We start from the raw sequence: 26412 nt of genomic DNA, 5'->3' as shown, positions 1-26412 counted from the left end.
GACTGAAACACTCCTGAGATCTGCAGCCTAAAGGAGTCTGTTGGTTTATTCTTGTACATACAGTATATGTGAAAGTGATTGTCTCCATTCAGCTTATTCTGTTCAACATGTGTGTGTGAGCCTGTGTGCACCTGCTCACCCTGTGGTTCTCTCAGCTCCCGTGGTGAAGTCTAATAAGTCCCATGAATCCTCACCATGTTGTTTTGGTTTTTGTCCTGGGGTTGTTTTTCTTAGCAGTTTAGTTCACCAGAGAAGTTCTGCTTCCACATTTTTCACTGTTAAAAAGGAAGAATTATCTAAAAGAAAACAAAACAAAACAAAAAAACTAGAAATACTGAGCTCAAAAGACTTGGACTTTCAGCGTGGCTATAGCTGGTCATTATTTAGTGCTGGCTCTTTGTAAATTTACTGCTTTAAAGTGGATTAAAAATTGCATTAATTCTCCTTGATTGATTCTTTTTGGCGGGTTCAGCACCTCGGATAGTTCCCTCACACTTCTGAGTTCGGGTGTAGCTGTTTAGCAGCACCTTGAACTTGGCATAGAGGCTGGAGTAAATGGAAACACACTGTGCATCGGTCAATATATTCTGTTTTATTATTTACATCATTGATAATGCGTGGGCTCTCTAGAACAATAGATCTTTGCCTGGTTGCAGCGCAGCATGGGCCAAAGGATTTTCTTGCAGTAATGTTATTGAATTGGGATTGCGAGACTGTGCAGAGTGAAACCCCCAATGGATTTTGCTTTCCACTGGCATAAATCATGTTTTTATAGTTTAGAGAAAGCTGGTAAAGGCAATGCAAATGTCAATATGAAAAAAAAAAACAGGACTGCATGAATATTTCTTTGAACTGTCGCTTGAGCTAAAATGCCGGCACAGTCCGTCACACATACACAGCTCTCTAACTGTATGTTCAGAAATGTAAAGCGCTGCTTGACAGACACTCGTTTCAAAGAGTCATCCAGAGGGATAGGCTCACATTATGACGGCCAGTTCCGGGGCTGTTAGAGGGAGGAGTGTCAGCGGTGTGATTATCAGCAGACAGATAGCGGATGACAGCTGCCATCGGTTATTGATGACTTTTATAATTAAAATCCCTTATGGGGGGAACCCAAAGAACAAAAAGGGAAAATCATACAAATGATGAATGGTCCTTTCATCTTTAAGGCTGATATAAGATGCACCGGGCTCTTCAGCATGAATATTGCTTTCTAGGAAACTCTCTGAATATGGTTTCAAAAAGAGCTCTGCAATTTTAATTTTGCCAGAGCTCACACTGGCTGTATGTTTTTGTGTCTGTGTGTGCGCGTGTGTGCCTGTGGTTGTTGGAGGAGACGGGGAACAAACAGAAAAGGCTGAATGCAGGAGAGCAGAGGTCAGGCAGAAACTGAGATAGGAATCAGAGTGTGAAAGAAGAAGGGGTCAACATACACTGGGGACATGCACACCCAGCAACATCACGAGAAGATGTTAAACCATAGGGAATGGCACAAGTTAGCTTTTTGTTTAATTCCCAGTATCGTCTTGGGATTTCTCGCGCTCAGGGAACATGCCTTTGTAAAATGAACTCTCAGTAGTTGGACAAACAGTGCACCCATTGTCTAATGTTTTCTTGTTGCCTTGTTTAGCAGTAAAAGTTTTACCAGCAGCAGCAGTTCAGTTTCCACAGCATGACTGAATCAGAATGAAAGTGGTGGTCTTCTTTGTTCTAGACTTCCCTATATTGTTCTTGTCCGAGACACTTTGTGCACTGTGTACATTTCATGCTGTATGACAATCCAAACCTTGTCCCAGATATTACATCCTCCTGTATTGTTTTCCACTCCTGTTCGGTAGTCGCTTACCCAGAGAGAAAACAAGCAGACTGTTTGTGACTGTGGTTGAGATGAAAGTGGCTCTTTTCTTTTTTTTCTTTTTTTGAAGGGAGTACAGTAGGAGATCAGACAAGATGACTGTCAGTGATAGTCTGCTCCCCTGAAGGCTCTATGGAGTAAAGAAGCAGCGTGCCTCAGAGCACCGCATGGTATCTGTATGGATGACAGAGGGAGAGCGAGGAGGGGAATTAAGAGTGCCAGCAGCACATAGGGAATTCCTGCACGTCTGTCCCCGCGTTGCTTTAGTGTTTGTGTGTTTGTGTGTGTGGTGCTGTCACAGAAGAGCTCCCGCTTTTCCCCTACTAACCTGCTAAATGGTCTCCTTTAACCCACCCACCACCGCTAAGTCCTCCCTTTCCACATGCGGATGGGGCTACTGTGACATCACTCATTCCCACGCACTCTGATTGGCTAGCCATTGGAGGGAAGTAATTTTTTTTCCTGCAGCCTATAGCGAAAAATTGAGAGAGAGAGAGAGAGAAAGAGAGAGAGAAAACGTGGGAGGGAAGGACGCAGGTAGGGAGGATATGAGAGGGGAAGAGAGAGAGGGAGACTAAGCAAAAAAAGACTGATGCTGAGGCAAGCCGGCACTGCGCAGCACTCTCTCACACACATACACACACAAACAGTCATTGCATCACGCGTACTCTCACATCACACTCCCAAGCTGCTTAACAGGCAGGAAAACCACTGAGTCTGACTGAGTCTGCAGCCCGCTACTGCAGGACAGGACAGAGGACGGCAGAACGTAAAGGGCGACAGGAGAAACAAGAGGGTGGTTCTTTCCTCCCTGTTTTACTTCAGCGCAACAGTTCCACTGCTGTCATCTCAGGAGGTCCGGTGCTTCAGGGAGCTCTTTAAAGACACCTCCCCCCGAAAAAAAGGGGGGTGGGCAACAAGGGCAGGAGCAAGGGCAAGTGTTGCCTCTCCCAGAGGTTGTCGTTGATGTCCTCTCAGTGCCCCCATGAAACAAGCACAAATTGAGGCATAATCCGGGTTACAAGATGGCACGGCAAGTAGGGGGCGAAGCCTCCCCGAAAAAGAACACATCCCTCAACCTGGTGGCCGGCTTCTACCAATACCTCCGGGGTAAGTGGGGCAGTTTGTGTGCGCGGCTGTGTGCATGTGTGTGTCCTGCTGAGACAGATAGAGACTCCAAAAAGAAAGCAAGTGCACAAAATGTGTTGCATGTGTGTAGGGTGTGTGATTTAAAACGGCACTGCAGCATGGGCCGTACGTGCCTGCTGGACATATGTGTATGTGTGTGTGCATAACTATGAATGATTGTGTGCATTTTGCAGTGCAGTTTTCTTCCAAAGAGTTCCCTGAAGGATGCTTTTGTTTTTTTGTCGAAGCTGTGAGTGTGTGAATAAAGTGAAATGGGCAGACGTCTGAAGGGGGCGTTTCCACACTGGCGGAGTCAGCGAGTGAGTGTGTATCTGCCTGTGTGTGTGTGTGTGTGTGTGTGTGTGTGTGTGTGTGTGTGTGTGTGTGTGTGTGTGTGTGTGTGTGTGTGTGTGTGTGGAGGTCTCCAGCTGGTGAAACAAGCATGCCCAACAGACAAGTAACAACTCACTGCAGGTGTCACAGCACAGAGGGCTGACTGTCAAAATGCTTGATTCCTTATCTCTCTGCCTGACCCTGTGGCTATCTGCCTCTCTGCTCATTTGGATATCACATATTCAGCATTCTGTCTGCCAGCTTGTCTCTGGATAAATCACATTATCAGTCTATACTGTTGAGAAGAAAGGAAATACTCTGAGATGTCTGACAACTGGTCTATTTGTTTGCACCAAGTTTGCATTCTTTTCCTTGACTGAATCAATGATAATTTGTTAAGGTGATCTTTGCTGTGGGAAATCAGGGACTGTGCATGAGACAAGTGATACAGAAGGTAATCAAGAGTGTTAAAATGCTGCTGCAAAGGATGGCTGTTTCCCATTGTTATATTGAAAGAAGATGAGCGTGTGTGCTTAAGAGTGACTGCGTTTGTGCGGCAGGTTCAAAGTCACCTCGTCCCTGAGACTGAGAGGCTGGCACCATGCACATGCAGGCATGTTCACCGTCACGCATGTTCCCGCTCAAGAATGTGGAGGGAGGGAACATCTTTCCCCATTCTCATCCAATATTACCGCCCATCAATATTTGATTACTCTTGGACCCAATCAAAAGATTAATTTGTAGAGCGGGAAGCTGCTCAGTGGCACGTATGACTATGTGCGAGTGTATATGCATTATGTATGAAAGGTACCTTCCCTCTGACACAGACACACCTCTTCCCGTTAGCGTCTGTCCACAGCACCCAGTGACACACTAACCAACTTGAGTGCAATCAAGGCGTCAGCATATTTCATTAAGGTAGAGGAAGGCACTGTGTCAGACGTCCTTTCTCGCTGATAACATGCTTATCTCAAGGATATTGCTCTTCAGCAAAGACGGGACACACAAAAACATCAGTTGCATGCGCGTGATGGGATGCTTTGAATCCCAGGTAGATTGTGTGGTTTTGTACACTCTAACAGTATAAGTGTAGCAGCTGCACGTTAATTTCTCTGAGATAACCTCATTCATGTTCAATTTTTTTTAATACATTGGTTGCACATAACATTGAATTTTGCTGACACAAGATATCACGAAGAATAAACTATACATTAGTTGGTAAAAATCCAGCAGAACACACACAATTTCATACTATAAATGCACAGAAAATTGTATATATGCTTGATTAGGTTTTCTCATTCAGGTTAAGTGCCTTTTTAGGGGACATCGTCAGCAGACATGTATACTATTGATTGGGTGTTTCCAAAAGGGCCTTCATTACGTTAGCTGCCATAAACAAGACCAATGCATTTGGGGTAATGTCGCGTTTGTGTATTTTGATCACAGCCCTGAACAGAGCACCAGATTTCATGTTTAAACTGTACTCAGAAATGACTAGAACATGGCAGATAAGAGGGAGAACCACCGGCCTCCTATCATTTAAAGGGCATTTTCGAGAGCACAATTTTCTGTCCTCAGCAAGAGGAGTTCAGATAATGAAAATGCCATCTGTAAATGTCAAATGCCTTCTCTTTGTACATTAGTGTAAGGTATGTATTGGTGTGACTGACACATTAGAGAGACAGGAAGATTATCAGAGATAACAAGAGGCAGCCATCCAGCATTAGAAACCCAAGCGACTCTCACAATAAACAATGAGAAGATTGTGTTTTTAATCCTTTCTTTGTTTATTATTGCGCGTGACTAATAGTAATGCTCTGGGCTCTGATTTACAGATGAGCAGGAAGCAGTGCAGAAAAGGACATTCACAAAATGGATCAACTCCCACTTGGCAAAGGTAAGAAAGTCTGGTTGTGTTTCCCTGCTAGTGCCAGCATTGTGTTATCCATTTACACAAAAGCTGGTGCTGGTGTTTGTTTTAAAACTCCCCGATCTCCATGTTTTTCCACTGTGAGTGACTTTACTACATCCTGTGTGCATGTGCTGACATTTTCCAAGAGCTGGTCATGGGACTGCTTGTTCCAGCTCAGACCACACACGGTCCTTCATTCTTGCATGATTTTCTTGCTCCTTGTTATTCTGTCAGTTTCATATAGCTACTAGCAAGGATTTACTCTCACTCTAATTATCTATTTCATATTACAGCATTTAATACACTGTATATCTTTTCCCCCTGCAAGCTAGAGTCATTAATTTACATCTTAGTAATCTTGCTATCTCAATATGGACCAATTTAGATTGTTTAAGATAAGAGTTTTTTTTATTAAAGCATGCTCTTCATTTGTCCACTCAGTGGACAATATGTCTGTGCCTTATAGTAAACAAACACATTTGATGCTACTGCATGCTGAGGGGCCTGTAATTATTGCATTATACTACGTTAGGCTCATCAGTTTCGCTCATTAATGCTTAAATGGTATGTCAGGAATGGGCAGACAAGGCAAATATGGCACAGTGCAACACAATTAAGTGTTACTCCAATCAGTGACGCTCCTCTCAAGGTTCCCTATTTGATTACGACAGCTGTGGAGTTCTTGAACTGCGGTGACGTGGAGCTGAAAATTCATTTGAAGAGCACTCAGAAGGGAATAAACCGTGACGTAATATTAAATAAGCACGTCTCAGGACTGTGCCAGCAGAGAATTACACACACACAGCCCAATATTTAAATGCTGTGAATTTTTTATAAGATTCAAGGTATAACCACATACTTTATTTATCAAGCCTGCAGTTGAGCAGAGCTGGAGTCCCTTTGTTATTTCCTTGTGATTGAAAATTATGGAGAGGCATTCCCACGAAGCTTTGAGGGGGTAGTTCAACATTTTTTTGGTCAGATGAGTAAATTGAGAAAATGAACACATATTCCACATTTGCATTATAAATATGTAGATGAGTAGATCCAGTAGCTTGTCTTCTTTTATGGGTTCTCCTTTTATGGATCACCACAGATCATCTATCCTTTGCATCCTTTTCTACCACACCAACCCTCTGCATGTCCTCCTTCACTATATCCATGAACTTTCTCTGAGGTTCCTCTTTTCCTCTTCCCTGCCAGCTCCATTCTCAGCATCCTTTGCTCAATATATCCACTATCCCTCCTCTTCAGACAGTAAAAAAAAGTCCAGATATGTATCGATTCAGGGATGTGAAGCCTAGGAGACAGCGCCAAAGCAGCCGGTGTCTTAATTTTAATACATTTACAAACACAGTTAAACCAGGTGGTTTCTAAAATAAATAAATAAGTGGACGTAAACAAAAAAACCTTAGCTCTGTCTAAAGCTGACCATTTTTAACACAGGAGTCCAGGGAGACTGACCTCTTTTTGCAGTTTCAAGTGGCCATTCACAGGGCTGTAATTTTTGACACTTCAGCAATGGGCTCATTTTTCATCCCTGAGGTTGTTGCTTTGTCCTACTTCTATATTTACTCTAAGAGCCAAAGATTGGCATTTATTTCCTCACATAGCTTTCAGCAAGAAGGCCGGATGTCTAACTAATCTTTTAACCTAAAGTGGAAAAAGATCATTTTTGCTATATCAACACTCATGCACTAAAAACTCAATGAACTGATCCAACAAAGATCCCGGAGACTTCATTAAAATTCCATTTAAATTTGCCTTAATTAATGGATTCGGGTAATTAATAGATTAGTCATACCATCACACTTCCACTCGAAGAGAAAACCATATTTGTTCCTCATGCTTTTCCCTCTGCCGACTTGATCAAATTACGTATCTGATGTCCTCCTCGCTCATCACGAAGCTGCTTACACTTCCACCTGATGCCTGACGTTACCATAGTGATACTGATTGGCCTATATTTGTCTTAAAAATGTCTTGGCTGTCATAGCGGCTTGGTGAATTTTCAAAGAGCGTTGTGATGAGAAGGGGGTAAAGGTTCACCAACTTAAAGGTGGTGCAAAAAATAAAGAGAGCCGTTTCTGGAAGTCATCATTCTGCAGACTAGTAGAGATTATGTGGCATCTTATGGACTCACTCTCACAAGAATAGCTAATCATACGCAAAAAGTAGTGTGAAAGTGAGACAGGAGGATAGAAGACAGAGAAGCTTTAACAGTTGGTTTAGCTTTGCTCTCACAGGGATAAATCCTGCCCTTGGCTATGCAGATGATTAGGCCACTCCAGTTATCACAGGTCTTTAATTCACCGCCTAAAGGTATGTGATTAATCGTTAGGTGAGTTGAGCCATAGCATGAGGGCTTCCTTTTGCTATCACCGCCCTCCCCCTCACTTTACTACTCCACAGGTATAACAAAAGAAGTCTTACGGGCTCCGACAAAGACTTTCTATGAGAGGGGATGTATTGGAGCTGGTAATTTATACAGAAGATGAATGACTCTCATTAGTTCACCAGATTAACTCGCCAAAGATGTGAACTATAAGAGAGCTGTAAGGTAGTATTTTTCCAGGGGATGCATTTCATTTAGATAAAGGTTGATGTCGTTTAGACCCACACAGCAGTCACACTCAACTTGCAAAATTGCTCTCCTCACAGTGTATTTTATGTTGCACCCGGTAGTGGAGTGATACATGTGGAGGGGTTTCAGTCAGAGGACCCCAAATTTCCACTCTGACAAATCCTTTCTGAGAAGGTTAAAGCTTAATTACAGAGTGGCCAGTGTGAACTGCGGAGGTCTCGCCGTCTTTCAGGCGTTTTCCCGGGAAAACAGCTTTAGTTCAGCCATCAGTGAAGCAAGTGTTCTTTGAGATTAAAGAAGGAAAAGAAATAAAGCTCCCAGCTCCTCTCTCGGTGTTTACTCTCGGGTTAGAGCGAGGGGAGAGGGTGATACATCCCGTGCACATGAAGTTCAGAGACAGCAAATCATGGCACGTGGCATGTGCTTCAGCTAACTAAGCTGCTGTTATGTTTTTCAAAGTATTAAAAATTTCAATCAGCTAACTCTGCTTGTGGTGTCCTCTTAAATTGTTAAGTTGTGTTTATTATTTATTTTTTAACGGCAGTGTTGCTTTCCTTCATTTCATTTCAGTTCATACTTGTGTTTAGGAGCCATACAAGCTTATAAGCTTAAAAAATCCATCTATCCATCATCTTACACTGCAGCCTATCCCAGCTGTCATAGGGCAAAAGGCGGGTTACAACACAGAGAGACAAAGAACTATTAATGCTCAGAATTCACACCTACAGATAATTAAAAATGACTAATTAACGTAATGAGCTTGTCTTCCGAGTCTGGGAGACTACCACACATATCATGGCCCTGGGTCGCTTGCCCCAGTATTTGTGAGTTTTTGGCCTTCCTGGTTTTGTTTATTTAAATAATCTGTTTGTTTAAAGCCATATCTTTTTTGTTTCTACTTCCCAGTTGCTTTAGAGAGGGATGTCACACTCGTTTTACATTGTGGACCACATGCAACCCATTTTGATTTTAAGTAAAAAAAACAACAACAATTTGTATCAGTGTAAAGATGTTTAACTACACATTTAATCCCTGAGATGTCTCAATATAAAAAAAAAGTGTTATTTCACTGTTATTAAAAAGTGTTATTTCAACAGTATCTCTCAGTTTTACTTCATGATAAAGAAAACTGTTGTATTAAATGCAGGAAACATGCCAGCATGACTCTTTGGGCTTAAACTGTAAGAAGTAAATATGTAAAATTACAGAAAAGTTCTGGTAACTTATTGCCTAAATTGCCCTGTAATTATAAAGTGAATCGTTTTTATTATTTATTTTTCTGTTAACACATTAAAAAAAAACTCCAGGCATTTAAATTAAAAAGAGACATTAATTGTTTGTCTATTACATATTAGTATGAATGGTGAAGGATGAGGTCTTTATCAGCTCGACAAGTTGTAAATTCATGAAAATATATTTAAAAGTCCAAAATGTATGTTAGTCCTTCTTTTTAGTTGTCCCACTTCCTGCTTTATTTTTAGAGCTGTCCTTTGTTTCCATCGTCTCGTCTACTGCGATTTAGTACAGCTGTGTCCCCAGCTGTTTCCACTTCCCCGATTGCCCTTCTGTGTGTATATAGACGCTGTCTCTCCTTGTCTTTGATCAGTGTCTGTTCTCCTTGCCCCAGTGTTGGTTCAACCTTTTGTTTCTGTAGTTTATATTTTTGGATGTTCCCCTTTTTGGATTATTGCAACCAGCCAATAAACAGTTCATTTTACATTGCTCGGTTTGGCTCCACATTTCTGCATCCTGTAAGACTCCACATGGTCAGCAGCACAGCTGATAATGACAACAAGAAAGGCCCCAGCCAATGGATTTAGACCCACAACCCCGCCGCTGTGAGATGACAGTGCTGACTTTGCACAAGTCCTGCATGATTTTAATTGAAATGTTTCGACATGAGTGATTTTATGTGCCAATAATTCCCTGTCAGAATACCATCATCCTAAAAAGACTTTGCTAATAGGCTTCAAGTTTTTATTGTCCTTTCAAACTGGATGTATTGCAGCTCAAACTGAAACCTCTAAGTGTTCTCTTTGTTTCTGCCCCCTTCTGTGTCTTTCATGCTGTTGATCTTTTGGGATCCAGTCAAATGTACCAGGGGAATAACAAGAGAGCATAGACAGACGCACATCCTCAAACTCTTCTGCTCACAATCAATTACGACCCAGACGCTCATGTGTAATTAGCTCATTAAGTTCGTGATTTATTTTTTTTACCGCATGTTGCCGAGCAAAGGGAATGAATATTACTTTCTTTTTTTGTAATTAGTCTGAAATTTCCTCATTAGCTTTGGGATTATAATGAACAAATAGGTAAATTTGGCTTCAATTAGCTCATGGTATAATTTATCCCTCTGAATGGGATCTTTTTTAAGTGCTTCTTCTGTCAGGCTATGATACGGGCACAAGTGCTGTCTCAAAACCCTAATATCCAAAGCCATGAAACGACGTTAGAAGAGGAATTAGTGAGAAGCGCTGCTGCGTTTGCTAATTAAATTTGAAAGACGTGAGGTTAGTGTCCTGTCTCTCTCTGCCTCTGTCATGTTTTTCACTGCCACTCCTTCTACTCAATTAAACCCCTCTCTCCTTTTCACTTTGTTGGGGTTGTACATATATTTTCACTCTGGCTGCACACACACTCTTGCGTACATCTCTACTTTTTTGCCTTCCCTCTCTTCACTCACTCCCTTTGCTGCTAATCTCCCTGTGAATGGTTCGCTCGTCTGAAAGCTCCCCCTCCCCTCTAAAGCTCTCCTCAGCCCCAGCATGTGACTGTGTTTAAGAGAAATCCTTGATGTGGCGGCGGCGAAAAACTGAGATATGTGGATTTCCTCAAGTCTGGAAGTCTGTGTCAGGTCAGGGAGGAAGTCAATGGGAAGGATACAGTTTGAAATCATCAGCATATTTTAGGATTTAAAGAAGCCGTTCAGAGTCCTCTGAGCCGGCGCTTATGGATGAATCCAGCTGTCAGTAATACACGGCACCACCAAACTCTGTTTGGGCTCCTAGCACAGTTTTTTTTTATGAAGATTTCCTTTATCCCTGTCCCACAAGTTTAAATGAATGTCTTACAGTTTAATATATGTATTATGTTAGGGTTATGTATGCACTATGCAGCTTTGTGGGGGATAATGTGCAGAAAAATACTTCTTACCTCAAAGTTTTCTGTACATTGCTAGACCTATTAGCTCTGTAATCCTTACTCTTTGCATTCCAAGAAAACTGGGAAAGCTTTGTGTGACATGAAACACTTATGTAAACAGTGATTCCCCCCCCCCCCCCCCCCCTTTTTTTTTTTTTTTTTGCACAAACAGTTACATAAATTTAGTCGCTTGTTTAGAAATATCTTGCCTGGAAAAATTGTGTTATTATAAAGTATGCACCTGCCTTCAGATGAGTGTTTTCAAGTCTTTCTCAATGTTAAAAACCACAATGTTTCTAGTTTAAGCATTGCACTTAAGTTTACTTATTTCATATGATGTGTGTGTTGTCTTCTGTAGCATGTCCCTCCCCTGGTGATGACCGATCTCTTTGAGGACATAAAAGATGGTGTGATGCTGCTGGCCTTGCTGGAAGTCCTTTCAGGACAAAAGCTGGTGAGCCTGTGGGTCATTTCTACATCATGGGATTTGGCTACAAGCTTCAAACACGTCCTCTCCTCTGATCTCTCTGGATTATATTTTCTACTTTCTCACACTGAACCGGCTCAGGCTGATGCAATAAAAGAGAAATACAATAATTTTTGAATGTTTGTTTGTCCAGTGAGCTGCAGGCTTAATGCAGTGAATGTGAAATGAGCCAGAATTATATGGAAATGCCTATTGACTGACTTTTATTAGGATGTTTGAATTGAGTGGGAAAGCCTAGATTAACAAGGACAGATCAGAGTTCACAAACACAGACAAAGACACACACGGCTTGAGGATTACATTTGACCAATACTGCCTAAGGTCTAATCTGCCTCTGTCCTATTGATCCGTTTGTTTATAGTCTTTGATTGGAATTCTGAGTCTCATTATTTCAAAAACGTTTATGCTATATTTTTTTCATCTATGCTTTGTCTGTTTAAACTGTGCTAATTTTTTATACATGTACTGATACATTTTACCCTCCCGTTTTCTTTCCCTCTCAATATCTCTCTTGCTTCCTTTCCATATCCATTGTTCTCCCTTCTCCTCCCAGCCATGTGAACAGGGCAAGAAGCTAAAAAGGATCCACTGGGTCGCCAACATTGGTACAGCTCTTAAATTCCTTGAGGGTAGAAAGGTAAGAGTTCACCGCCTTCTTTTTATGTTTTTTTTCTCTCTTTTTTTCTTAACCTTCCTGCTTCTCTCCCTGCTCATCTGGAGCCTCGTGGGCGCAAATATTGAATCTTGACCTCTTGTGACCCGCTTCTCTTTCCTTCTCGCCTCTCATTGTCTTCACATTCCCACATCCTTTGGGTATCCTGAAATTAGTAGATTCTCTCGATTTATATTTCCACAAAGACTTTGTTAAATGTAATTCTGTCTTAACTACTTCATTACATTTAATTGTTTGGCTCCCTCTAAGAGATGGAGAACAGCGTCTCTCTCTCTTCAGCTGATTGCCACTACACCTACTGCACTCCATGTTATTAGTACTTAGCAAATTCCTTTTCTCTGCTTCATTGGCAGAATTGCATCAGAAAAAAACGCTCAATATGGTTTTGAATGTAATCATCTAAATGCATCAACTGCCCCTCCATGAGATTAGTAAAACGTTCTCAAAGTGTCGCCTGGCTCGTCCTTGGATATACATAAATAAAGCCATGAGTATGAGCTGACGTCTGCGGGGACACTGACTTGTCTTCCTCGAGTGTGACAGGGTTAAAACTGTAAATCCTAAACCAGTAATCTGCTGTCTGGAGATGAGACATCAGTGGGCACTCTGCTGCGTAAATCGGAGAGATGAAAATTAAACGTAAATATGCTCTCTGTGTGTGAAGCTGATGTACACACAGAGCATATTTACATTTTGCTTTAGATTGCCTATGTCTGATCCGCGATTGTGTCTCGTGTCTGTGTCATAGAAAGTAAGTGTTTGCTGGTGTAATGATGTTTACTGATGTTTGGAAACTGTTGAAACCCTGTGATGTAAAGCCTCCCTTCTGGGAAAGTAGAGAAGCTGTGTAAAATGTAAATGAAAACTGGATGCAAAATCAGACCCCAATCATCGGTGATGACCCTGAACCTATCACAATATTCCCCAGAATATGTAAATTTGTCTTCTTTTAAAAATTGTTCTTGACAGTCAGGGATAAAAAAAATAATTCTAACTGACACAGATTAGGCATTCAGATCATGTGATTAGGGTTAGTTAAAGTCTCTGGTTAGGGTTTAGTCATTGAAAGCTGTGGTTATGGTTAGGGAAAAAGACTGGGTTGGGTTGCCAGATCCTGAAATTGTTATGTCGGCTGTAACTGTACATAGTACATACCACAGCCTGTAAGAAACTCTAAGATAGTTGTACAAGTCAGTGCATGACTCCCTTAAATTGAATTGGTTAGAATGAAGAGTTAGGGTTTGGGGTCATCACTGATGGTGTAGTAAACACCACCATGGTCATTTTCTCATTTTGATTTCGATTCCAGCAACATGTTTCATAAAACCTTGGACTGTGGCAACAAAATGCTCATAGAAATAAGATTCTTTAAAAATGTAGTCATAAATTATTATTTTAATGAGTAATAATCGGATGTAAACGAGCGCCACGGAGAGATTGAGACTTTCTAAAGCAGGGGTGTCAAACTCAAATACACAGTGGGCCAAAATTCAAAATTGGAACAAAGTCGTGGGCTAACATTAATATTTATTGAAAAAAAAATCTTCCTCCAGATATAAGAATGAATCTTTTCTTATGGACTCAAATAAGTTTTGCTGGAAAACTGAATGTGGAACAAGCAAAGCTTAATACTGAACAATATATATATTAACTGTATAATACCAGTAGGCCAGCTCTAATAGTAATTTGGTATGGCTTCGCGGGCCAAATGTGGGCCAGAGTTTGACACCTATGACTTATGGCAAAGTTACAGTCTCTATGTTATTCTTTATTTTTTCTCAGTGTCTTCTTGAGGGACAGTATGTGTATATGTGTACGTGATATTAAATGAATGTTTAAGTGCAGGTTATTGTGCAGACTCAGCACAGAGCATCAAAGAGTTGATTTGTAGTGTGTCACATCAGTGTGGTGGCAGCTGTCCTGGCAGCCATTTTTGGAATTCCATAAGATACTATGATTCATATCAGTATGTCACACATAAACACATTGTATTGAATGACACAAAAACAGAATCTTATGAGAATTATAAGATTCTGCAAACATTCTGTCCACATTTGATAACCTGCTTAGTGATGTGAAATCATCATCAATGTGTGTGGGCAAAACAGAAGCAACTTTGGATTTCTAACTACAAATCCATTCTCTCTTGTTTCTTTTTGTCTTTATCCCACTCTATAAGTTGGATGTAACAGTGAGACCAAATTCACAACCCAATAGAAACAGATCCAGGTACATTTACTGCAATATTCAAACTGAATACAGGCTGCTGGCCATTGACATGTAGTATCCTTTTGACTTGAAGTCACCTGGAACTGTAGCTGTGCTGTAAACAAATAATGAAGCACAGTTTGACCAGAATAAGAACTAGAATCTTTAACACACTAAGATAATAAAATACACAAGCTATTTGGCTGGTAACTGGCAATAAGCCAGAGGACTAATGGCCCAGAAGGCCCAAATGAAACTAGTAATGTCCAGACATCTAGCCTATATTACTTAATATTCATTAACCTATTTAAAAAGCACTTTTGCTCTGTTTCAGGTAAAGTGTAAATCTGCACCTCTGATTTGTGTGATTACATTTTCTCTTTGTCTTTTTCTGCTGCAGCAGCCAAAGTCTGATTTATTAATAACAAACCAGTGGTAGAAGCATCATAACATCAAGAAAACTGGACAGTTAAAGGATTTTTCTTTTTACATAAAAAAGAAAAAAATGTTTGATGATCTGAAATGTTTAAGTGTGACAAACATACAAATAAATAGGAAAATGCTTTTTTACACCATTGTCATATAAAAGACTTACTTCCTTCATTCTGTTCATTGACCCATTGTGGACCACTGAAATTTTGCATACTATGTAGTATATACCTTATTTACTTTATTTATTAAATTTTGGGTTTGTTTTGTTTTTTTGCACTACATTAGACAACATCAAAATAGCGTTGACATTTTTGTTATTTGTGTTTTGTAATCTTTATGAAAACCTAGAAAAAACACCTCTTAATCTTTGGTATATGGCGAGGCGCTGTGGACATCCAAGTTTGTGATTGTGTAGATTTTTCAAATCAATACCATGGTTGCATCTACTGAAAATCTCTGTGAAGCTTAAATCTCAGTGACCTTGACTTCAAGGTCAGAGGTCAACTTTTCTGAAAATCGGATGAGTTTCACATTTATAACACAGGTATGTCTACTAGGAGGCTGAAGGGTAGCACTATATATTTATAAACAATCAAAAACAACAATTTATTTCCAATTTGTATGGAATTTATTTCTGTAAACATGGTGTTTTAGGTCGGATTAAAGGACTGATGTGATGGTAAGGTGTCCACTGCTCTGCTTTGAATATTGGTAGGCTTTTTTTTTTTTAAATTTTCACAAGAATTGCTACTTCCCATAGAGTTTTGGCCACCCCAGCAATCAGAAGATTCCCTATGAGCAAGCATTTAGCGACAGTGGGAAGGAAAAACTCCCTTTAAAAAGGAAGAAACCTTCGACAGAACCAGGCTCAGGAAGGGACAGTCATCTGCCGCGACTGGTTGGGGTGGGGGGAGTGAAAATTTAAAAAAAAAAAGAAAAGCCAAAGTGATAATTATTGGAGCAGCTTAATTAATATTTCCAGTGTAATTTGCTGTTAATATCCTTTTTCAATCCCAGTTTGTGTTTTTATCGCTTTTGTCCAGGGTGGAAGATGCCATGCTGGAGATTGACTCTGTGTGGTTTTTCAGTGTTGATACTTGGGAACTTGTTGGAGAGGCCAGGGTTGAAAAAGGGATGCCGTAGAACCTGAGAGGGTGTTATCCGCTGGTGAGCATCCAAGGCCAACATCTCTTTAATTAGGCTGACAAATAAGCGTTGGCCATCTTCTGGTCCTCGTCTAAACATCATTATTTGTTCGAGGTCATCCAGACGTTTAAGTTTTATGTATCTTGTCTTCAAAGATTCATATCCTGTCTCGTATTTAAATTGTTGGGCGGTCTTAAATGTCCAGCGTTGTTGGTTGTAGTTGTAGTTGTCTTTTGTGAAATAGTCTTCAGTGTACACGCCAGGATCGAGAACATGATCTGGTGGCTGACCCTGAGTCTCTATGATGAATTTCAAAACATCATAATATTTTTTTCCAGGGTAGAGTGGCACCCCTGTAACAAGCTCAACAGCCACCAGCCCCAGAGACCACATGTCACATGCTTCGTTATAAGGAAGGCCAAGCATAACCTCAGGTGCACTATAACCAACTGTCCCCACACAGTCACCAGGCATCACTGCAGACGCAGGACATGCGAGGCCAAAGTCTATAAGTTTGACTTTGACTGGAGACTCATAGCGATTTACAACCATGATGTTTCCAGGTTTGAGGTCAGCGTGCACTATTCCCACAGAACCCAGGTGGGACAGAGCATTTGTGAGTTGACCTAAAATTGGCCTGACTTCGCTTATGGGGAGACGCCGGTTATTCGGGTCCCGTATGTAGTCCCACAGGCATTGATCTAGGAGTTCAAATTTCAGGCAAACCCGCTCTCTGTCAAGGAAAAAGCCGTTCCATTGAACAATGTTGGCGGCATCTGGATCCAACCTTCGCAGCTGCTCCAGGATGAAAATTTCCAGTTTTGCCTGTTGCAGAATATCAGGGCGGCTCTTGTTCACCTTAATAGCCACAGCTTGGTTGGTTTTGGTATCACGGCATTTGGCTACAATACCAAAGCCCCCTTCTCCGAGGAAAGCCTCTACCTTGTAGTGGTTTCCCAAAATGCTCCCTTCAACTATTTCAAGCTCATCTGAGCTGAAGGATGGGCTGGCTGACGTGTGGACGAATACTTGCTGAGAAAATTCAACCGAGTTTTGAAAACTGCAGTTGATTTTCTCTGATCTCTTGCATTTCAAGTTTGAAGGGTACTGAAAGACCACAGGGTTTTGTGGTCTTTCAGCACTCATGTCAATGCAAGGGGAACTCTTAGGGTTGAAAAAGGGATGCCGGAGAACCTCCGACGGTGTTATGCGCTGGTTTGCATCCAAGGCCAACATCTGTTTAATTAAACTTACAAACAAACGTTGGCCATTTTCTGGTCCTCGTCTAAACATCATTACTTGTTCGAGGTCATCGAGACGCGTCAGTTTTATGTATCTTGTCTCCAGGGACTCATGTCCTGTCTCGTACTGAAATTGTTGGTCAGTCTTAAATGTCCAGCGCTGCTGGTTGTCGTTGTCTTCAATGAAATAGTCTTCAGTGTACATGCCAGAGTCTAGAACATGATCTGGTAGCTGACCCTGAGTCTCTATGATGAATTTCAAAACATCATAGTCTTCATTTCCAGGGTAGAGTGGCACCCCTGTACCAAGCTCCACAGCTACCAGCCCCAGAGACCACATGTCACTTGCTTCATTGTAAGGAAGGCCAAGCATAACTTCAGGTGCACTATAACCAACCGTCCCCACACGGTCACCAGGCATCACTGCAGATACAGGACATGCGAGGCCAAAGTCTATAAGTTTGACTTTGATGGGAGACTCATGGCGGTTTACAACCATGATGTTTCCAGGTTTGAGGTCAGCGTGCACTATTCCCACAGAACCCAGGTGGGACAGAGCATTTGTGAGCTGACCTAAAATTGGCCTGACTTCGCTTATGGGGAGACCCTGGTTTTTACGGTCCCCTATATAGTCCCATAGGCATTGATCAAGGAGTTCGAACTTTAAGCAAACCCGCTCTCCGTCGTGGAAAAAGCCGTTCCATTTAACAATGTTGGCGGCATCTGGATCCAGCCTTCTCAGCTGCTCCAGGATGAAAATTTCCAGTTTTGCCTGTTGCAGAATATCAGGGTCGCTCTTGTTGACTTTAATAGCCACAGCTCGGTTGGTCATGGTATCACGACATTTGGCTACAATACCAAAGCCCCCTTCTCCAAGGAAAGCCTCTACCTTGTAGTGGTTTCCCAAAATGCTCCCTTTAACTATTTCAAGCTCATTTGAGCTGAAGGATGGGTTAGCTGACATGGTGAAATGTGTCGGCTTGGTCAGTGAATTGCTAAGTAACGCGAAATTCTCTCAAAACTCTCCAAAAGGGTTTGCTTACTGTCAGGTCAAGGTCCGTTGAGCAGCAAAGTTTAACAGAGCAAAGCTCCTATTTAAGGGTTTTTCTCTCAGCAAGATGATGACATCACAAGGGATCAAAGACATTCTACTTTGGATCAAAGGCATTCTATTTTTGATCAATGGCATTCTATTTTTTTCAGTTGAAACACTGAAAAAAAATAGTGTTTCAACAGGGCAGGCTGGCGCCCTGTGGGAGGCAGAGGTGATAGGGTAAGGATGCAGAGGATAAGAAAAGATCTTATCTGTCACTCATCAGCGAGCAGCCGCAGAATCACAGGTGCAGCTTGGCAGGGGATGGAGAGTGAAGACAAAATCAACAATGACTTATGTCATGGACTAAAGTAAAGACGGCAAGGAGTGAAAAAACTGAGTGTCAAATATTTAAACAATAAAAGAAGAACTCAAAGTCAAATTATAAAAAAAAAAAATGGTTGAATTTGGGTTTCATCATTTAATATGTTGCCTTTGACGTGTTATTAATATAATAAATTTAGATGATTGGTTACCTGTGATGGACAGGTCACCGCTCCAGTGTTTACCCCACCTTTCATGCAAACATCTGGGGTAGGTTCCAGTTTACCTGACCCTGAACTGGATAAGCAACTTAGAAAATGGATGGATAGTTTGTTAGCGCTTTACACAGCTTCATAACTTTTTAGTTTTACTATTTAGAGTTTAGTACAATTTATTCAAAGAAACACAACTACTGCTACTGTATATGCTTACTGCTGTCATTTTATACTGGTGTGTTTTCAGTGTTGTCACGCTATACCTCTGTTAACCACTCCAGCCTTGCATTACTGTTTTGATTTGCCAGGATAACCTGCTGTGTTTTTAATATAACACCATGTATTGCATATGTTCTTATCAGTCTCTATCCCACGGTTCCCCACGTTGCCCTCGTCTGCCCCCAATCTCGTTTTTCATGCTTGTTCACATGTGTGGAGTGGCAGGTATTACCATTAGATGACCTGTTGTGCTGCGGCGCCTCAGTAATACAACCCTCTGTGTGATAATATACAATACTTCATCATATCACAAGATACAGCCTCCTCTCTCTCTCGTTTCTTGCTCCACTCGGCCCCTTTCTCCCTTTCTCTGTGTCCATCTCTGCTGGATATAATCCCTGTTGCCTGTGTAGTAGTGATAGATCTCTCCTCTCAGCCAACCACTCAAGTTATCTCACCTCAGAGACGCTACAGTATCTGCCTTTTCACAGTCAATCAGGCGTTTGCTTTCAATCATCTCCAGTACTTATGAATTATCTTTCTCCCCCTCCTCCTCTTCCTGTTCCTCCTCCATCTGCCTCCAGTCTGCGTACAGAGGATCTCCGGTCAGTATTCATAACATTGCTCCACTTTTTTCTTTGTGATGTTGATAAATTGTGTCAGAAACATCTGCATGCAGGAGTTCTGATGATTACATGTGATTTCTCTTAAAGATGCACTGAAATTAGCTTGAACCTGTGGCTGTTTTGTTCTCAATCTGGATGTTAAGTTCACCTGCTTTAATGTGTGTAACGTTAGTATTTGTGCAGCTTTTTATCTTTTACGTCACTCTATTGAAAAAGAGATTCTCAATCTCAGTAGGACTTGAACATACTGCCTGGCCAAAAAGTCACATGCTCTTTTATTTCATTTGACTTAATTGCTGTGGTATGGTTTAGATAATCTTATGAATGTCCTAATATTTATTTTTGTCCATAAATGCATTATGTTTGTGCCACCATCTGAGTCTGATCAGTTCTCCAGCACATCCCAAAGATTCTCAATAGGGTTAAGGTTTAAAGTCTGTGGTGATCAACCCATGTGTGAAAATGATGGTTCACGCTCCCTGGACAACTGACCTCATGTATTTTTGGCCACATAATATTCCTGAACCAGATCAACTAAAGCAACCCCAAATCATAACACTTTTTCCATTGTTCCAGAGTTCAACCTGTTTGCTCCCAACTAAACTAAAGCTACTGATAAGTGGTTTTCTTTACCCTACACAGTTGTTTAGTCCTAATCCCATCAGTTTCCTTCACATATATATGTATAAGGAAAAGCTTCTACTTTCACTAGTAGACTTATTTATTCATTATATTTGATTTCGCCAAATATTTAAGTGATCTCTGATCACAAACAAGATTTTTTCCAGCTACATAATTTCTATCTTCAGAATCAGAATCAGAATACTTTATTGATCCCTGGGGGAAATTATTTCTTGAGGATGAATGTTTAAGTCATGAGATAGGATATCGTTACTTATGAAACAAGAAGCTACTCGTAGCATCAGTTACACTCGAGCAATTGGACAGCAGAGAAAGAATGTAATTGTACAGAGAAATGCTTTTTCTTGGTACACATGACAATAAACGCTTTGAATCTTCTTAAATCCTATGGATGGCGCTTACTTTTTTGGTTAGTTAAATCCAGATGTTGAGCTTTTTTTTTTTTTGTTCTTTTTGGCTGGGCAGTGTTTTCACATTACACTCTATTGTTAACTTTCTGAATAAAATTGGCTTATTGGGGTAATAGTAAAAAATGATAGATTAGTCTGCGATCTGGAAATATCTAGACCTTCTAATAGTGTAGTTTAATGCTGCTGCGTTTGGACACAGATCAAGTTGGTGAACATCAACTCAACAGACATCGTGGATGGACGGCCATCTATTGTTCTGGGGTTGGTGTGGACCATCATTCTCTATTTCCAGGTAACTTTTTGCAGCATTAGTGCGATTAGATCATCAGATTCAATGCACATAATTCAGCGTTATCTTTTGAAAAGCAGTGATAAGAAGAACATGATGTGAATATTACTATAACCTGACAGCTAACATGGCTGAGAATATCCAGTTTGCAGAGAGAGCAGATGTGTATTTTTCTAGTTATATATATATATATATATATATATATATATATATATATATATATATATATATATATATATATATATATATATATATATATATATATATATATATGAGCAATTTAAGCTAAAGGGAAATAAAAAAAAGAAGTTAATCTTTAAAAGTACCTACACTCAAAATAAACAGCATCTGCCTCAGGTAATTCAGACATGCAGAGAATAAATCAGAACTTAATACTCCACTCTCGTAGCAGCATCAGTACACATAAATGCCTGCTACTCCATCAGACATAAGGATATTCAATAAAGGAAATGTAGTGCACTAGTAAATGTACACTTTCACTTACTGACATATTGATTTGTTTTATTTATGGATTTTCTGAGTCTGCTGACTTTAGGGAACAGAAACTGTGGCTCATCTGCAGGCCTGATAGGATATTATCAGACTGAGCTCCCAATATAATAATTTACATGCTTGCTTAAATATGTCCGTTGACTCTATTCGTACAGATTCACAATTTTTGCTTTGTTCAATAAATAAAATATAATATAATGATACCACAGATAAAAAAATAATAATATTTAAGTAAAATGCGGCTGATGTATACAAGGATTAAAGCCACAGCTAATTTGCAGACACAATTCCTGATAAGGTTGTTAGGAAAAGATTGTCACACACAAGATCTAATAATTAAGCAAACAACTTGGAGAGTGAGAATTAGGACCCAAGATGAAGGCACTGGCTGAGATGTGAGTGAGCTTTATTGAAGGCGAGTGACATACAAACAAAAGGCAGGGATGGTACGAACAAAACTAGCACACCTAAACTAGGAAAAACTAAGAACCAAAGTAACAAACCTGAAGGAGCCGGAGAGCAGAGCAACACAGGGCATGATAAACAGGGAGAAACGCAGGGAGACAACACAGATGAACCAGCAACAAGCAGGAGAAAACACAGGGCCTATATACACACAGGAGCAATCAGGGAATGAGAAACAGGAGGGAGACACTTGAGTGATTAGTCAGGACAACATCTGTGCACCTTATATTAGTGTAGAAGATTAATTCTAGATGAATTCTACTTTATTGTTAAATTCTCTTGGGTGACAATTGATGATTTTTCCCTCCTTTAATGATGTATATTATATAATATATTATGTATATTATAAGTAAACTTCTGGTACTTTGAACTTTCAGAAGAACTAAAACACTGCTCATCAACTAGGTATAAAGTTACTTAAACTGGCTTTAAAATAAAGTACCAGTGGGGTACCAGTGTGGAGCTTCTTATTTGCCTCACAAACAGACCTGATAGAATTAGAAAACTAACGGATTATATTTTCAGATTACGTGATCTAAAGCGCACTGTAGGAATCTGAAAACCTAACAAGATCAAATGTAGCACTTTTGATCTTGAATTGAATATCCTTATGTCACTAACTGTGGCTAAGCCTGACTTTAGTTGGTATTCTGTTGCTTCCAGATTGAGGAGTTAACCAGTAGCCTACCAGCACTCCATACCTTGTCCAGCAGCACCTCCTCACTGGACAGCTCCACCAGCAGCACTGAGATTACCAGCCCACCCGTCAAAAAGAAGACCCTTCCTCCTCTGCAGGGTGGAGCCAGGAAGGCATTACTGAGATGGGTCCAGCAGACAGCCACCAAGTATGAAGTCTGATTTGATGGTCAAGTGTTGCTGCAGGTTGTAGGTTATGTTTTGTTTTTTCTCTGCTGTGACCTTGTAATTTTCTGTCCTTTCTAGAAGTCTGGGCCTTGAGGTGAGGGACTTTGGCCCCAGCTGGCGTACTGGTTTAGCATTCTTCGCGGTTATCAATGCTCTCCGGCCTAATCTTGTCGACATGGAACGAGTATGGGGAAGGCCCAATCGGGAAAATCTTCATGAAGCCTTCTTGTTGGCCGAGACTGAGTTAGGGATTCCACAGCTTCTTGAGCCAGAGGGTAAATAACATTTCCAGTAGCATTTCGGAGTGACTCTGTCATTAAGTTTATCAAAAGCAAACTTGAGCAACAAACCTACAAGTAGGCATAAAATTACTATGTATTTCTTTTTATTGTCTTAACAGGGCTCTAGACTAACTTTTTGCCATGGTTGCACTGGTGCGCCTAAATTTTTTTCTTAGGCGCACCAGCACAAAAGTTAGGCGCACCCAAATTTTTCAACCGCAGCGCTTAACACCGCAGTTTTACGTGTGCACATTTTTTTTTGGGGGGGGGGGGGGGGGGGGGGGAATTGCTGTCCATACAGACAATATTGATTTGTAAATGATTAACTAATAATCTTGTGCTTGTGCTTAAAGTGCTTTGGCACTCTTTGGCAATATTGTAGACAATGTTAAACTTAATCATCACATCAGCCTCCTCTGATGACCTGTTTGCTGCTGCCTGCCGCTGAAAGGCATTGGGGAGAGGGGGCACTTGGGCAGTGCATTTATCATGAGAGAGAGAGAGAGAGAGAAAGCTGTGCATGAAGTGTGATTTTTATTGTTTTAGAGGCAAAATAGCAAAAGTAAGAGAGAATTCATGACGATGTTTATCAAATGTGAAGCGTAGTTTGTTGATTCTTTTGCTGCTGGTTCAGTGAATTTTGGTTGGAGAGAGGCAAAACCTGCCGCTCAGAATCGAGTGCAGAAAAGACATAAACACAGCGCAGACCCAACACATCAGAATCAGTGAGCTGTCGGCTTTCAGCCCCGATGCCGTGTGGAGTCCGTTAACCTGCTCTCATTTGCTGTTTGGTGGTTGTTGAAATAGTTTTGTGAGCTTTAACCTGAGAAAATTACCTGGAAAAATACATTTATATTTAAAAGTCGATTCAGGATTTAATGAATCGATATCGCTTTATTCAAGCTACTCACTTCTCTCTATCCAGCTGCCCTGCACTTTCAAACATACACACGGACTACATGAATATCTGGACCACGATCAATCAGAGAGGTCCCGCCCCTGACTATCTTTGATTGGTTTAGACCACGATAGAGGCATAATGAGTGTCTGCTGTTGACCACACGGAGACGTTTGGAGTTGCAGAGTATTTATTTTTTATTTTTTTGTTACTCAAACAGTTGGTCGCACCGGTGCGACCTAACATTTTCTTTAGTCGCACCATTGAAAAATTTGTTCGCACTCTAGAGCCCTGCTTAAAAATAATATTTTATGTCGCAGACTGGATTCTCTCTGCTACAAAATACAGATTAATGCAGTAAAGAGGCAGATAGGCAGTCCACTGAAGCCATGGTGCATTATACACCTACATATACCAAACACATCCTAAGCTGAAAAAAGTCCTGTTTCTTCCTCTAACATGCTTCTTGCTCTGCTGCGTGGTGTTTCAATCTCACCACCACCCCAGCATTCACCAGTACAAGGGGATGTTTACTCATTAAACCCAAATTTCTGTTACGATTTGCAGGAGAAGGACCCAAAAGTAGTCATCCCCAAATGTCTAAAATATAAAACATATTCCTACAAAGCTTCTTGAAAACAGACAGGAGGAACAGAAGGACAGGTAAACAGATGTTATGACAAAGACTAAGAAACCATACAGGACAATTTATACACATGAAGGAAACAGAAGGATACCAAAATACAGCTCAGTTAAATCAAGATGATGAGATAACAAGGGGGAAGTTAAACTAGACACAAGACTGAGGAGACAGTTGCCTACCATGGGGCATGAATACTGTGGGAAATGTTTGCAAGGCAAGTTTTAGAGAATAGAAATACTGTACAATACTGGGTCAGTCCTTGCATCAGATGTGCATCTCACTTTCACTGCCAGACACCATCTGCTCCCCTTCATGCCTGCCCTTCAAAATGTACTCCAGCAAATCAAGCTTGACATCAGCATAATTAAGGTGCATTAGGCCATGAGATCCAGCATGGCGGAACCCTCAAACAAAACTTGGACACTGATCTGAAATGGTGAAAATTGATTTTATTTGAGATGCCCGCTTGTCTCCTTCAGTCAAGCCGATTCTTATCAACGGCTGATATTTTTCTCTATGAGAAAACTCTTTAAGGATTTACAGCCAGCTTATTTGACTTCTGACTTTATTTTTTTGGTTCCCGTCTCAGATGTCGACGTAGAAAAGCCAGATGAGAAATCTGTCATGACATATGTAGCCCAATTCCTGAAGCACCTTCCAGAACGAAAGCAGAGCGGCTCCGAGGGACAGCTACAAGTAGAGGTAACCGGCTGTCTCGGTCTCGATAGGCTGTCATTGTGATCATCTTCTCTCTTTCTGCATAGTGAATGTTTGTCTTTTGTATATGTATTTGTATGTTTGTATGTGTATTATTTATAATCATTTTGAGCTATCAAAGTGCAATGTTCAAGGTTCAGGGGGAAAAGAAAAATCTGCTTGTCTAATTTTATATTTAATTGATTCAGAATTTAGTTAAAATCTCTTATTTAATGACTCGAAGCTATCTAGTTTTTAAAGTAGGTTGAAACGAGCTGCTGCAGTGTCTTGTCTGTTCTGTGTTTCGTTTTTGTACATCTTTCTCTCTTTGTGTCGCTCTTTGTCTTCTTCTCTGGTGCGTTTGTATGGTGACTGCTTTCCTGTGGTTGTTGTGCTGGACTCTGTTCTGCAGCATGATCTTGCACCTCGGGATATAGAGGAAATGTTGGAGGTAGGTTATTTAGCCACTTTGGTTCCCAGGGGAGAGTTTTCAATAATTTCCTCCAACGCAATGCAATTACCACCCGTGATCATTCACGGTTTCCATATAAATTTGATTAAAGCATATTTTTCTGCCTCCTCTATTGGATTGCTGTATCAGTTCCTACTGTACTTTGTAAGAATGGGATTAAACACTGATTTTTCATGTCAAAATAAAGCCTGTATCCTAATATTGGCTCTTTATCTAACCCGATGTGATATTTGGGCCGCGGGGTTTCTAAGCCATGATAACGGAAGGAAGTCCAATATAATAAGATGTGATATTACCATTTATGAATGCTACCACTGAGTGCTTTGGCTCTCGGTCCCATTAGCATGACAATGAAGGCCTCTGGCATCGGCAGTGTGCACTGATACAGCATATTTGATGGAAAGCTTGTGAATAGAGGTTGGCCTTTTTTATTGTTTGCTGTGTCCAGATGTATGTCACACCGTGTTTTGCTGTTTTACAACACCGATAGGGCTTTTTGTTCTTCCTTACTTCATGGTGTTTGGACTGGAGATTAATTAGCTGTGACAAAGCGTGAATTTAAAAAATAAACAGAAGCATAAACACTTGGGTAGAAAATATTTAGAGAATGATGGTGAGTAAAATATGGAAGACTGTTTCCTTTTAGAATTAACTTGATCTACTTCCATGTTCTGAGCTG

At 40.7% G+C, this 26412-nt stretch overlaps 2 protein-coding genes across 2 annotated transcripts in view; one reads left to right on the top strand and one right to left on the bottom strand.

Annotated features, from left to right (window-relative positions):
- Positions 1 to 2868: 2868 nt before the first annotated feature.
- syne1a (spectrin repeat containing, nuclear envelope 1a) overlaps positions 2869 to 26412 on the top strand; it is a 126902-nt gene continuing 103358 nt past the window's right edge. The window contains exons 1-9 of the mRNA XM_087852137.1: positions 2869 to 2965; positions 5152 to 5213; positions 11315 to 11410; positions 11997 to 12080; positions 19519 to 19539; positions 20812 to 20904; positions 22543 to 22724; positions 22822 to 23018; positions 25155 to 25267. Coding sequence (XP_087708263.1) covers positions 2881 to 2965; positions 5152 to 5213; positions 11315 to 11410; positions 11997 to 12080; positions 19519 to 19539; positions 20812 to 20904; positions 22543 to 22724; positions 22822 to 23018; positions 25155 to 25267 — 933 coding nt within the window. The 5' untranslated portion in view covers positions 2869 to 2880. The remainder of the gene's footprint in view (positions 2966 to 5151; positions 5214 to 11314; positions 11411 to 11996; positions 12081 to 19518; positions 19540 to 20811; positions 20905 to 22542; positions 22725 to 22821; positions 23019 to 25154; positions 25268 to 26412) is intronic.
- Positions 16550 to 18236, bottom strand: LOC148098418 (homeodomain-interacting protein kinase 2-like). Its single transcript, XM_087852431.1, has 2 exons — positions 16932 to 18236; positions 16550 to 16603 (listed from the first exon to the last, which is right to left on the bottom strand). Exons 1-2 carry the CDS (start codon positions 18105 to 18107, stop codon positions 16550 to 16552), a joined length of 1230 nt encoding a protein of 409 aa, XP_087708557.1. The 5' UTR covers positions 18108 to 18236.

The sequence above is a fragment of the Neolamprologus brichardi genome, chromosome 15 (assembly GCF_056152115.1).
Source record: "Neolamprologus brichardi isolate AB-2024 chromosome 15, ASM5615211v1, whole genome shotgun sequence".
Taxonomy (NCBI): Eukaryota; Metazoa; Chordata; class Actinopteri; order Cichliformes; family Cichlidae; genus Neolamprologus; species Neolamprologus brichardi.
This window is presented reverse-complemented; position numbering and strand designations above follow the sequence as displayed.

Coding starts and splice junctions, on each gene's coding strand:
- LOC148098418 (XM_087852431.1), bottom strand. CDS start 18,107: ATGTCAGCTAACCCATCCTTCAGCTCAAATGAGCTTGAAATAGTTAAA. Junction 16,604..16,931: donor CGGTTGAATTTTCTCAGCAA/GTATTCGTCCAC, acceptor TTGAACTCCTAG/ATCAATGCCTGTGGGACTAC.